The sequence below is a fragment of the Leuresthes tenuis genome, unplaced genomic scaffold, assembly GCF_036924035.1.
Source record: "Leuresthes tenuis unplaced genomic scaffold, fLeuTen1.0.hap1 SCAF_2, whole genome shotgun sequence".
Lineage (NCBI taxonomy): Eukaryota > Metazoa > Chordata > Actinopteri > Atheriniformes > Atherinopsidae > Leuresthes > Leuresthes tenuis.
In genome coordinates this window covers 19585030-19597306 of record NW_027325356.1, presented here as the reverse complement: position 1 = coordinate 19597306, position 12277 = coordinate 19585030, and the positions used below count along the sequence as shown (strand labels likewise).

Sequence of the window (12277 nt, the reverse complement as noted above, 5' to 3'; positions counted from 1 at the left end):
TACAGTACAAATCTATTTTATTCAAAAAAAGGGTACAAATAAAAATGCAACAAAATAGAGATATTAATGCTTTGTTAAAGTCAGGTAGGTGGGGTATCCTAAGGGAGCACTTTGGGTCAACAACTCTAAGGCTTCTGATAGAGATCAATACATATTGGTACGGCCATACGATATTAAACCCCACTATACAAAGTTCATACAACCTGGATTATACTTGAGGATTGAATGTTACATTTACATAATTGCATATATTTTGCAGATTTAGGCATTTAAAAAAAAACAAAAAAACAAAACAGATGCTGTTTTTTTTTTTGTGTTGTTTTTAGGATAGTTACACGTCACATGGAAAGCTGTGTCACCTTGTGCAGAAAAAGATTACAATTTCAAATCGGAAAATACACAGACTTCCTTAAAACTTTTAACCATTCTCATTCTGCTGATCGGAATTGACATCAGCAACACAGACACACACACAAACACACACTCAAAAAGTCCTATTTTCACCTTTGCAGTTCAAAAATGGATTGACAGGACATAGTTTGCGCCAATGATGTCACTAGAAATAATATCAAACTCTCACATTACCACCAATGGAAAGCTATACGATTTGTGCAGCCCGTCTGTCTCCTTTTATCCAAACGCACCTTCTGTCGTTCAGAGACGTGTGGACTGAGCACAAAACACCAAACACAATCCATTCATTTAAAAAAAAAGAAAAAAAAAAAGAAGAAGAAGACAGATCTTGTGCAAAAAAACAACTAAACCCCCCCCCCCAGATCTGTGCATGTCTAATGTTGGTTGTGTGGAGTTAACGGTCCGCCCTCCACTGCAGACACACTCGGAATCGTCCTGTAAGAAAAGTGCTGAGAAAAGCCTCCGTTTCTTTTACTTTGACACACTGAAAACCCGCTAATCAAAAAGGCTAAGAGTAGAAAGAACATACTGGAAATAAAACTGGGAGCGAACAAAAAAAAAAAAAGAAAAAAAAAAGAAGAATGGACACCAAAAAGTTGCTCATTTCATGGGGGAATTCAATGTCGCTGTAATTTCTGCTAATCAACTCGAAAAATTCTGATTCGCTTGTGTACAACCTGAAAAGGGGAACACCAAGTCTTAACAGAAGCATTACTCCATTATTTCAGTTTCACACATTGTACAAAGCAAAACTTAAGGCATTATCAACAAGCATTATAATGGCTATCTACACGGAAAAAAAAAAAACAACCCAACAACTTCGATCTACAGAAACACAAAACCTAAGATTTCTCCATGATTTTGTGTGCTTTACATTTGAAAGTCTTCAATTTACCAACAGATTTCATTTCAAAAACACTGTGAAGGAGACATATAGTGCAATTACTTACAAGAGACCATAAGTGATGTGGCTAAAACTCATCAGACATCTTGGTTTAAGTAGAACGTTCCTGCATAACGTGGAAAAACGGCTCTCGAAGCGAAGGGCGAAAACAAAGGAGGCAGCACAGGATGGTCTTTCTGTGAGGTAAAGTCACAGGTGGCACTGCTCGCATCAAATGCTCCTTGACCTGAAGTACAACACTGAGGTGGCTGGCAAATGTGCCAAACTAACTAAAAGTTAAGAGTGACACTTGCTTTCGAGGAATTTGGCTCCGACTGTGTGGCATCATTGGAGGAATATTAAAAAGTTTACTATCGGTCGCTGACAACTGAGACACAGGAGGATCACTGAGCATAAAACGCACAACACTGCTTTTAAGGGTGTTTTCTAAGTCGAAATCCCAAAAACCAGACATCAGCATAGAACGAGCGCCACAGAACTGAGACTACTGCATAGAAAATGCCAATACTACTCAAAACGTTTTCAGTTCCAATACATATTGCTTACAGAATGAAAAAAAACAACGTGGTGAGCGCCTAATGACAAGATCGACAACTGCATTCAAAATGAGAAATTAGAAGAAAAAAAAACTACACCAGCAACTGCGCCACATGCGTGTTGATGAGATCGTTCCTCCTGCCTGTACCGACAGTACAGAGATACCTTCGGGATTTCCTTTTAAGTGATGGCATCGATTTAAAAACAACTAAAGAAAACAATCTACATACAATTCTACTGAAGATAACATAAGGACTCAGCAGTCTGAGACAATTCACCTGGGTGACCTCCAGAAGTTCCTCTGTTTTCTCACACAGCTCTTCCTTGCCGAGCCGCAGGGAACAAACAGGAGGCAGTAACTGCAGCTCTGGGACATGCTTGATTTTTTTCGAGCTGTGTATTGCGGTGCCTCGCACTCTCTTCCATTACTGCACCGAGAGAAGACTACAGTAGCGTGAGGAAGGCAGATCTTACAGCCACACGGGCCAAAAGGATTAGCTGCGGCCAACGGTGACTCTTTATGTGCATGAGAGAACTGTGGAAGCGTGTAAGTAAGTCAGACTGAGGAAAAACACAGACCTGTTTTAAAGCTTCTCGCAGTGAAACAACCAGAGAACGACGACCGCGTCAGCGGCTTTCTGAACGTGTCCGAAGACGGACAGCAGACCAGAGGCGAGTCCGACGATCTGCGGCAGAAAGAGGAGGAAACTGGCACCGAGTCATCTGCACTGTCTGATGGGAATGTCTGCATGAGGAATGTTGCTCGATTAGAAACCTTTGAATGATGTGTGGTCTAATTGCACTTATTTTCACTCACATCCTTTTAGATCCCCCCCCCCCTCCAAGATAAAAAAAAAAAACAATATTTATATGTCAGAAGGAAGAAACTGCAGCATTCGTCTTGGCTAATTTGTAAACAGTTAGAAATACAAGTCAGTTTTTTTCCCCCCTTTTGCCACAACACCACTTCAAACATATTCCCTTCATATAAAAAAAAAAAAACAACCAACAAACAGACAAACAAGTGATTCCTATTTTAAAGTCAGTGTGAAATCAGAGGGTGACATCTGTGCAGCACAAGACAATCTTAAGACCCACTGGATAAAAAGGTACCCAAGTACAAAAGCAAAGGACGACTTTTAAACAAAAAAAACATGAAGAAAATTCAGCTGACAATGACCACAACATAAGTAGCATCAGGCCTCTTCAGCACATGCACTTCAGTAAATTCATACACCATAAATTATGAGATGGAGAACCGATGATTTCTTTACAAATTTGCCAAAGCAAATGCTTGGCTTGTGTAGAACTGTAGGGACTATTGCTTTCATTTGGTAACGGAGAAAAGACCAACTCCAGCTTAGAGCAAAGCCTGACCGCGTCACTCCCTCGCTTTCCTTAAGGGAAACTACTAAACCCCCCCCCCCCCCCCCTTGGGTCTGAGGGGTTCAGGGGGGCCAGTGATGGAACGGGTTTCCCCACAGGTGGCTTTGGTGAGAACCAGCCAGCGCCTTCTTCGTTCATGACACCGTTCAAAACTGCAGGGAAGTTGGCCGGCCTGGTTGTGAAGGTTCTGAGGTACAGCGAGGAGGAAGGGAGGCGCTCCACAGGAAAATAAACTCTCCACGTGGAAAAACCAATTAAAACTCTAAATTATGTCTTCGCTAATGTTACTGGAATGCAAGATTTTGCTTATTATATAGAACAAGGCATCATTTCGATTTCGGACATTTCTGTTAGTGCATGCATTATGGCCTTCAAGCCGAAACCACGGAAGAAGAAATCGATTGCTGAACAAACTGATTGATTTATCATTATTTGATTGTAAGACAAGTGAGGAAAGGTCGCACTTGGCCTGAGGATCCCAGCCTTCGCAGACCGGCCTACAGAGAAGGAACGAGTGGAGGAAGCATCTCGGATGACAGCAGATGTTTTAGACTCCTTCTGGACCTTTTTTTTGGGTACATGCTTTTGATGGAAACAGGGTTTTTTTTGTTGTTTTTTTGGGAGTGTTGGAGACAAAAGATCACCGGCTGTGAGCTTTTCTATTCATCAGAGTAGGTGGCTTCACTGTTCTGCTACACACGTTTGTAGTCTGTGGACAAAGGAGGGAGGGAGGGAGGAGGAGAAAAGCAGTGTGGAAGGACTATGGCAGGCATTTTGTCAGCTACATACTTTCTCGTCAGCTTTTCCTGTCCCCGTCAGACCACAGCAGGCTGGGAAACTAAAGGTCTGTATCCGCTGACTGACAACCAAACCACAACTTCTCACCAGATAGACAATGATTATGTGTCTTTGTATATTTTAGGTGTGCAAAAACTCAAACATTCTGACGCTACATTCACACTCCTTTTTTCCCCCCCTCTTTCTCTCCTTGTCAGACTCATTCTTACTCGCGGCAGTCTCTCCAATCGTTGCTACCAAATGTGATGCTACTTCCCTGCATTAGAGCGCCCCTCGATGGACAGTTTGACCTCCTGGGGGATAAAAGAAGGCCTTGTGTGGCTGGAGGTGATTATCTGGGGACGCGGCCCTTCATCTCCTTTCATACTGAATCTTTGGAGGCCAGGTGAGGACCAGCGCCTCTGAGAGGCACCTAGTGCTGCTTGCATCGCTCCGATGCTGGCTTCTGCAAAAGCAGAACCCTCTGTGTGCAAGTGGTAACTGCTCTGACTCCTTGGGTGCTCTGACGAGGTCCTACTCGGTCTGATAGGTGATTCGGTGTGTCCAGCAACCCCCAAGTGAGTGGCTTCCTCCTTATCAACCGCGTCTCTGTCGCCGTCCCTCTGTCTCTCTCTGTAGATGCGGTCCATCCTGAGAGCCCGTGACTGTTGTGGAGCAGGAGGCCCCATGAGCTGGTAACCAGGTCCTGGTGTGGCATTGGTTTTGCTCAAAGTTCTAGATAAATTCTGCTGTTGATGCTGCTGTGAATTATGGTGCTGCGGTTGTTTCTGCTGCTGTGATTGAAGCTGCTGTTGCAGGGTGATGGACACGCACATGTCCCCGACTTGTAGATGATGGCAAGCCAAGCCATAGAGCTGGGCTGTACGTTCTGGGCTGCAAGACGACCACCCCTGACCAAACACAAAGAAGGGGTGCTCTGGGGGCACGTCGATGGTCACTTTGCTCTGCTGCTCCCCCACTGTGAAATGAAGTGATACAAGACCCGGTCTCTGCTGGCTGGCACGGATGTCCATCACCAAGCTGGAGTCAATCTTAAGCCCCCCACTCACCTCGGCACTTCGCACAAAATCCTGAGTTTGCAGGTCCTCCACACGCTTCAGCTCCCCAGTGGCCAGCTGAATAATTGCCCCCTTCATGAAGTGCGATGGGTTACAAGGAGCCGGGGCAGAACTGAGGCTTGACGCCATGGCCTGAGTCACATCTGCTGTAGGCTGGACCAGCTGCTGCAGAGGAAGCTGCGGTGGCTGCGGAGCTGTGGCCAGCTCCGCCCTTACGGGGAGGCACACTCTGGCTGAAGAATCGGAGGCTTTAAAGCTTGGGTTAGAGGAGGCTGTGGTGGCAGAGGCATGGCTGGCAGAAGTGTTGTTAGCCTGTCCTGGGCAGTGCTGCTGTGGTGCTTGGGCCTGATGCTGCGGATGATACTCGAGGGGAATAAGAACTTGTTGCCCATTGGAGAGCACGACAGCATGGCCTGGTTGCCCAGTTTGCTGCTGGAAACCAGTCCCTTTGTGATCACTGTAACTCGACGGCTGAGCAGAGTACACAGTCCTGTCAGACACTGCACCTATGCTCTCTCCGTGAACACCCCTGGCTCTCTGACCACCCTGAGAGAGATTCAGTGGAGCAAATGAGACTTCTTTCCGTACGACACTACTGCTTTGGCTTGAGGAAACCAAATGCCCAACCACCTGCTGCACCTGAAATTTGAAAGAAAGACATCAAGTGTTGAAAATAGAAGTTTTGTTTTATTTAAAGCAGCAAAAATATAACATGTAAGTAAGAAAATAAGTACCGTATTTTCTGTACAATAAGGCGCACCTAAAAGCCTTAAATATTCACAACAAACGGCCGTGCGCCATATAATCCGCTGCGCCTGGATTCCAAAACCTGTCACGGATACCGCCATTTTGAATTCATCGCGGGGAGCGCCGAGCATTCATCGGAGCATTAATCCCCCTCCCATCACTCACCGCTCTCCCTTCGCGCCGCTCACCGCCACGTTCACTTTCGCCGCGCCTCTTCGCTCTCGTACATTGGAAAAGAATGGCAACGGGCCACTTCCGTGGCTCGCTTTGCGTTGGGTGTGAATCCAGGGTCAGACGGATCCCAGCCATTCACTCTGAATGGGGCGAAGATTGTATGGAGCTCGTACTTAGCGATTGAATCGTGTCATCATTAATGCTTTTGTCCATGTCCCAGTCAGTGCCTGTTCTTCAGTGTGAGATGGGTGATGCAGACCGATGTGCACTTTATAAGTTTATAATTGTAAAAACGACAGATGATGTTGTCCTTCACCGTCGGACCTTTTCCCGCTGACACAGGAACTAATACATACACTACGTGTGCTGGCAGCGAGAAACCAATCAGAGAACATTAGGTAATACGTACTTCTAATCAGGTGCGCCTTATGTATGGGTTAAGTACAGAAATGGACCCCATAATTGAGGGTGCGCTTTATAATCAGGTGAGCCTTATAGTGCGCAAAATACAGTATGTGGATGTTAAAATAAGAAACTTTTCTAATCACAAGCCTAAAACTCTCCAGCACACAACGTCAATGACAACTCACTGAAAGAGCACAAATGTTATTCGAAAACTGCCATCAGGAGAAGGAGACATGACCGAACGATTGAAGCCGGCAAAACGAGCCTTTAACTATATTTAACTTCGAAATCCAAATTCAACGTATTCATTCAACATGCATTTCGTGTGGAAGCCAAGACGTGGAGCATCGCTGTGTACAGTTTTTTGGCTGCGAGTGATTGCCATTTCGGTCCGGACACGCAGAAAACAACAATGGAAGGACGTAGAGTTTAACAAAGCAGTGAAAAGACACAGCAATACTAGATATTTCATTTAGTGATGTCAACAGGATAAAGTCAGTCTAATTATTTTCAGTGTGAAGCTGTCATTTTGACCATATCTGTACCCCTGTAAATATGAACGTTTTAACAATATCTTAATACTTAATCAACAAGAGCATTCAGTTCAAACAAGTGGGACCCTTTAGTAATCCATCAGTGTGTCTTACCTCCAGATCACTGTCTGGAGTGCTGCGCTGACCAGGTGAGTTCCTGCCTTCCAGCCTCCGGTTTTGAAAGACTCTCTCTTGGCTGTGCTCCTGTGCAGCAGAGCTGGATGCTCCCTGTGGCAGATGTGCATTTCTGGCTGTGTAGGCAGAGTCCGGTGCGACCTCCCTGGTTCCATGCTCTTTATCCCCTCCATTCATTTCTGCTTCATTTTCCTGCTGGGAACTGTGGCAATCTCTGGTGGCAGAGGCAGCCCTGCTGCCCTGGGGGTGGTAGAAGAGAGGCATCCCTCGGGGGGTGAGCTCTGCTGCGGGTAGAACGCCAACAGTACCAAGGTGCTGCTGGGCAGCTTGCTCTGAGGGCAGCATCAGCGGGACGCCACTTGAAGCTGCAACTTTGGCAAAGGCATGAGCAGCTACCTGAGCCTGTGGAGGTGGGGAAACAACGCCTTCCTGTATCACAGATGAATAGGGAACTAGGTGGGATACAGCATGGGGCTGAGGGATGGTGCCTGAGGGGGAGATCAATGATCCTGGGATAAACCCAGGGGGTAGAGCGTAGGGCACAGCAGCATAAGGGGAGCCAACAAACTGGAGAGACGAATGAGGGATCTGTGCATAACCGAGAGGAGGATAAGAAAGGCCTGGATGCTGCAGGAGGGGAGAGTGTACAGTATAGGCTTGTGGAATGTGGCTTAACACTGGCTGAAGACTGGTAGGTGAGTAGGTAACAGATGGAACAGCCACTTTGTAAAGCATACTATACTGGTCAACGGGCACTGCTGATATGCTGTCTGTATTATCCACTCCGTAATGAAGCCCCTGTTGAGATCGCAGCCACTCTCCAGAGGGGGTCCCTCCATGACTGTCACTGTTGGCTGCAGAGTTCTGGACAGAAACCACATCATCATCTCCAATAGCACCTCCAGCAGTATTGCCACCACCTCCAGCAGCTCCACTTCCCCCTGTCCCTCCACTGTTGTTACTAATGGGGAGGTCCCTCTTCTTTGGAGGCAGGCACTCCTGGTTGCGCTCCTGAGCTGGTTTCATTGCAATCCTTTCACCAAGCGAGCCGCTTTACTGTACTGTACAGGAAGTGAAACATGCAAGCCAGTCAGCCCCCACAGGAACCAGTTCTGAAATTAGCTGGCTGACCTTGTCTGTATATTCACCTAAAAAAAAGGAAAAAAAGAAAAGGAAAAATAAAAAAAAAAAGACAAATGCATGATACAAAACAACACGTTTTAAGGTTATGCAAGCCAAACTAGATGATAATTAGATAGAACTTAAAATATAACTTGAGCTTTATTCTATAAGAGAATATTCTGGACCACAGATGAGAACCATTAAAATGTTCTATTGCACTGATCTGTTATAACAGAGACAGGAATAAACAGCAAAAGTTTATTTGTAGCAGAAAAAATTATCATAAATCTGCCCAAAGGCAAACTATAAGATGGCTGATTTATTTATTTTTTATAAGCAGGTTACTCATTGCTCTATTATATTTGTAATTTATTCATAGTTGTCTATAAGACTGTAAAACGAGAGTATCTGAAATCTGACTTATTGCTGATCTTTATTTTTGAACTTCTGTGTGCGGTTAGCATGTCAACTTTCTTTGACAGATGCAGAATATGCACAACGGTGCCGGTTTAACTGAGGGAAACATAATCAGTGGAGCATCACAATCCTGAATTCACACACTCTATTCCCTTAACCTCCAGCTTCATCTTCTTCCTGTGACAGCTCTCACATTTGGGAAAAAGAAAAAAAATTGCTTTCCACCTAACAGTACACAGAAGGCCAAACAGGCCCACCGAACACCACCCTTGGCCCCAAAGAATCACTGGCCTTTGGTCCATCACCTTTGTTGGAAGTCACTCAACAATTCATGTTAATCTATTACTCCATTACAGAGAGATAAACTTTTGTAAAACAATTACAATTAATCCAAAGTAACCATAAAGAGGGTCTAAACAACAAGACAGACTCATTACAAATTGGTTTAAGGAGGAAAAAAAAATCTTCCAACTGGTTCTCAACTTTCAGACAACAAACTATACTCAAAATGACAAGATAATAAAGGACGATAAAGGGAGACTTAAAATGACGTCCATCACATTTGTTCCTGTTTTGATTCCATTTCAATCCACCTCGAGTGCTTCTTGTTAGGATAGCAGGAGCTTTTCTTTACATGCAAGAGCACATAGAAACATACTTTCTACAAGTCTTTAATGAAACTAAAAGATAAATAAAGGCGTGTTAATAAACCAGCGATAATGCGAACAGAGATTTATTTTTAAGGTCTTCTTAAATCAGATATACTTATAAATTAAACAAGGTGGAGCCCCTTTCCTTTGATACCAGTCAATTATCCAGAAAGGAGTTTTAGCTAAGACAAGCACGGAAAACACGTTTCCTCCAAAGGGACCTCTGAAAAAAATAGCTGCTTTAATGAAAGAATAAAATATATTCAGCAACATGAGTTTTCCTCCAGTTACACTCCAAGTCAGTGTTTACCGTTAGCTTTCTGGCTGACTTGGCTAACGTTGGCTAGCTGCTTGGAGTTAGTTTCCCAGCAGACGCATATAAACGACAGTATGACACTTAGTACACCACCGCTTAATGCACCCGGTGCATCCATGTGGTAGAAGATATCAGATGAGGCTATGTGGTCACCATTATAATTGTTATATTTACCGGGCACTACTCTTAGCCCTAGCACCATAGATTCGTGCTAGTGAGCAGCTACACGGCTAGCACAGCTACATATAGCTATATGTGCCCAGCTCGACTTACGTCTGCTCACTTCTGTCAAGTATGTACAAGGCCCGTTAGATATGCCTCTGCATTGCCTCCTTATGTACACTTACCCCCAAATGTCATCGCGGACCGCCGTTTCTGTATGGAAAGAAATTAATGAAGTTGATATGCAGAGGGACAGTTAAAGAAATCAAGGCTAACGAGTCAAGCCCATTTCGAAGGCCAGCGGAGGCGCTCACCAATGACGTCACTACTTTTACTCAATTTCCTGTTTTTCTAAGCGAGCACGTTTGACCAACATGCACACACTAAAGAGCAGAGAACTAAGGTTAAAACTTTCTTTTGGATGAGATTTGCCAGTCTACTTACAAATGTAATTGACTTACCAGCAGAGTAAAAAAAAATAATTGAGTAGAAATTCTATGCCTAAGTAGGTGAATCGTCAAATTCTGTCACCATGGACCAAAACAGTTAGGGAGCTGCTTCTATGTGACATAAGGGAAACACAAGGCAACCAAAACAAGACACAGATCTGACATTGAGAGGAGAGGAGAAAAGAAGAGAGAGATGGTAAAGAGCTGCAACTGACAAGAAAATGACAAAGTAGGCTACACATAATACTACAAAACCAAAGTGGAAACTGGAATCTCTCCAAAGATAAGCAAACTGAGAGAAGTGTGGCAAAAAAAACAAACAAAAAAAAAAACTATGTGCACACATTAGATAAAAGTCAGAAGCAGTTGCTAAAGTATAAAACCACAAGCAGGGGCAACACAATTGTAAAAACCTGCACCCATACTAAATCTATCTGTAGGAAATGCATTTTTTTTTGATAACTATTAATACTGCAATGTAATTTCCCTTTCCCTTCACAGACACAAAATGAGCAGAGATATAAAAGATATTTCACAGATGTTGTAAGATATAAGTGGTGGTCATCAAATTTTGATAGATATAATAATGGAGTTATTTTCAAAGCCTTGAGGACTGTCAACCGTCCACAATTTTTCATATTTTCTAGGGTTATAGAATCCGAGGGGTTAACAAATGACAAATTTGTGGTCCTATAAATAGTACCACCATGTTTAGAATCAAGTGTGAAAGTAAGTGCAAAAAGTAGTTGAAACTCCTACTCAGTTTACAGGTACAGATTGGGAGAATGTGACTCACTTTTCTCGCCAATACTAGATAAATAAATTAAGTCATTTTTACCAATCCACATAGAATAAAATGAAACCAATAAAATAAAGCAAAATAAATAATTGGAGTTTGCTTAAATGCGTGAGATGCACATTATGAAGAGTCATGCAGCAGGGGGAGCTGGATGAATGGGCACTGGAGAGGTTTCCTGTCGAGCTGCATCACTGGATTCAGTTTTTACTGGTGGTTACAGAAACCTCTTCACTGACACAGACCAGCGTTTGATACAGGCAGCCTCTTCTCCTATGGCTACTAACATCGTGTAATTCAGTTGTAGTAAACGTGTGGTTTCAGAGAGGTCTTTAAGTCACAAAGGTTTCCTAGTTAATCTTTGCTCGAGTAAAAGAGGAAAAAACAAAAACCCAAAGTCATTTGCTCTGCGACGAGGTGGCGATCAATCATTACTGTACCCGTGCTGTAAGAGTTACATGACAGCTGTAGCTTTAAAACATCCGTTAAATCACATGTATGAGAGTGGTCGAAAAATCATCTGAAGCTGGAAGATCTCCAGCAGGCCTCTTTGTGTGAGACTTGCAGTGAAACTCAAGGAGACCAAAAAGAAAGACCTACTTATCATCAGAAAAATGTGGATTTCTCGACCTTTAAGTGAGGTGAAACTGTTCTGCCGAACTTATCCTTTACATCAGTCCAGTCAAAACAAATGAATGTTAGATTTACCCTTTGTACCGGCGTTCAGCTATTACTTCCACAACGAAACTTTACTCCAGCAGGTCAGACTTCATTTTACAACCAACAATTGTTGGCTTGTCATGGGCTACTGTGACGTTTGCAGGTTCCACTGACAGTCTGCCAACTTTACAGCCACTCAAGAGACACTCGTGTGGCATTTCGAGCTTTATCATTCTTTAAATATCCTCTTACCTTCTGCGCATTTTATCTATAGATACATTTCCACGCAGCAGCCGCAGCCTGATATGAAGTCTGAAAAAAAGCGTTGGCTTTTGTGTAGACTGCTGTCAGGAAAAGCCTTCCCAAAGCAGCATCCATGCAAACCTTTTTCTTCGTCTCAACAACGCCGACTGTGTTTTTTGGCCAAGACTCCCAAGATGTGACAGAGGCCCTTAACATCAGCACAACCTCAGATTACATCTTAATAACCGGAAACTTCAACAGCAATTTTTGTTTAAGATTTATTCTTCTTTTCTTTTTTTCTTTAAATGGCGATCGTTATCATTGGTTTTTAAAGTCAGAGAAGTGTAATGTTGGACTCCAAACATGCAAAG

The 12277-nt window shown here is 43.6% G+C and overlaps 1 protein-coding gene across 1 annotated transcript; it reads right to left on the bottom strand.

Annotated features, from left to right (window-relative positions):
* On the bottom strand, nucleotides 1-10060 carry atxn1l (ataxin 1-like). Its single transcript, XM_072380553.1, has 3 exons — nucleotides 9944-10060; nucleotides 7071-8239; nucleotides 1-5736 (listed from the first exon to the last, which is right to left on the bottom strand). Exons 2-3 carry the CDS (start codon nucleotides 8115-8117, stop codon nucleotides 4288-4290), a joined length of 2496 nt encoding a protein of 831 aa, XP_072236654.1. The 5' UTR covers nucleotides 8118-8239; nucleotides 9944-10060; the 3' UTR covers nucleotides 1-4287.
* Between the last annotated feature and the right edge of the window lie 2217 nt (nucleotides 10061-12277).

Bases quoted from the DNA above. Each gene is read 5' to 3' on its own strand.
- atxn1l (XM_072380553.1), bottom strand. From the start codon at position 8,117: ATGAAACCAGCTCAGGAGCGCAACCAGGAGTGCCTGCCTCCAAAGAAG. The intron at 5,737-7,070 runs GTAAGACACACT...TTCAAATTTCAG, and splicing joins CTCCAGACAGTGATCTGGAG to GTGCAGCAGGTGGTTGGGCA.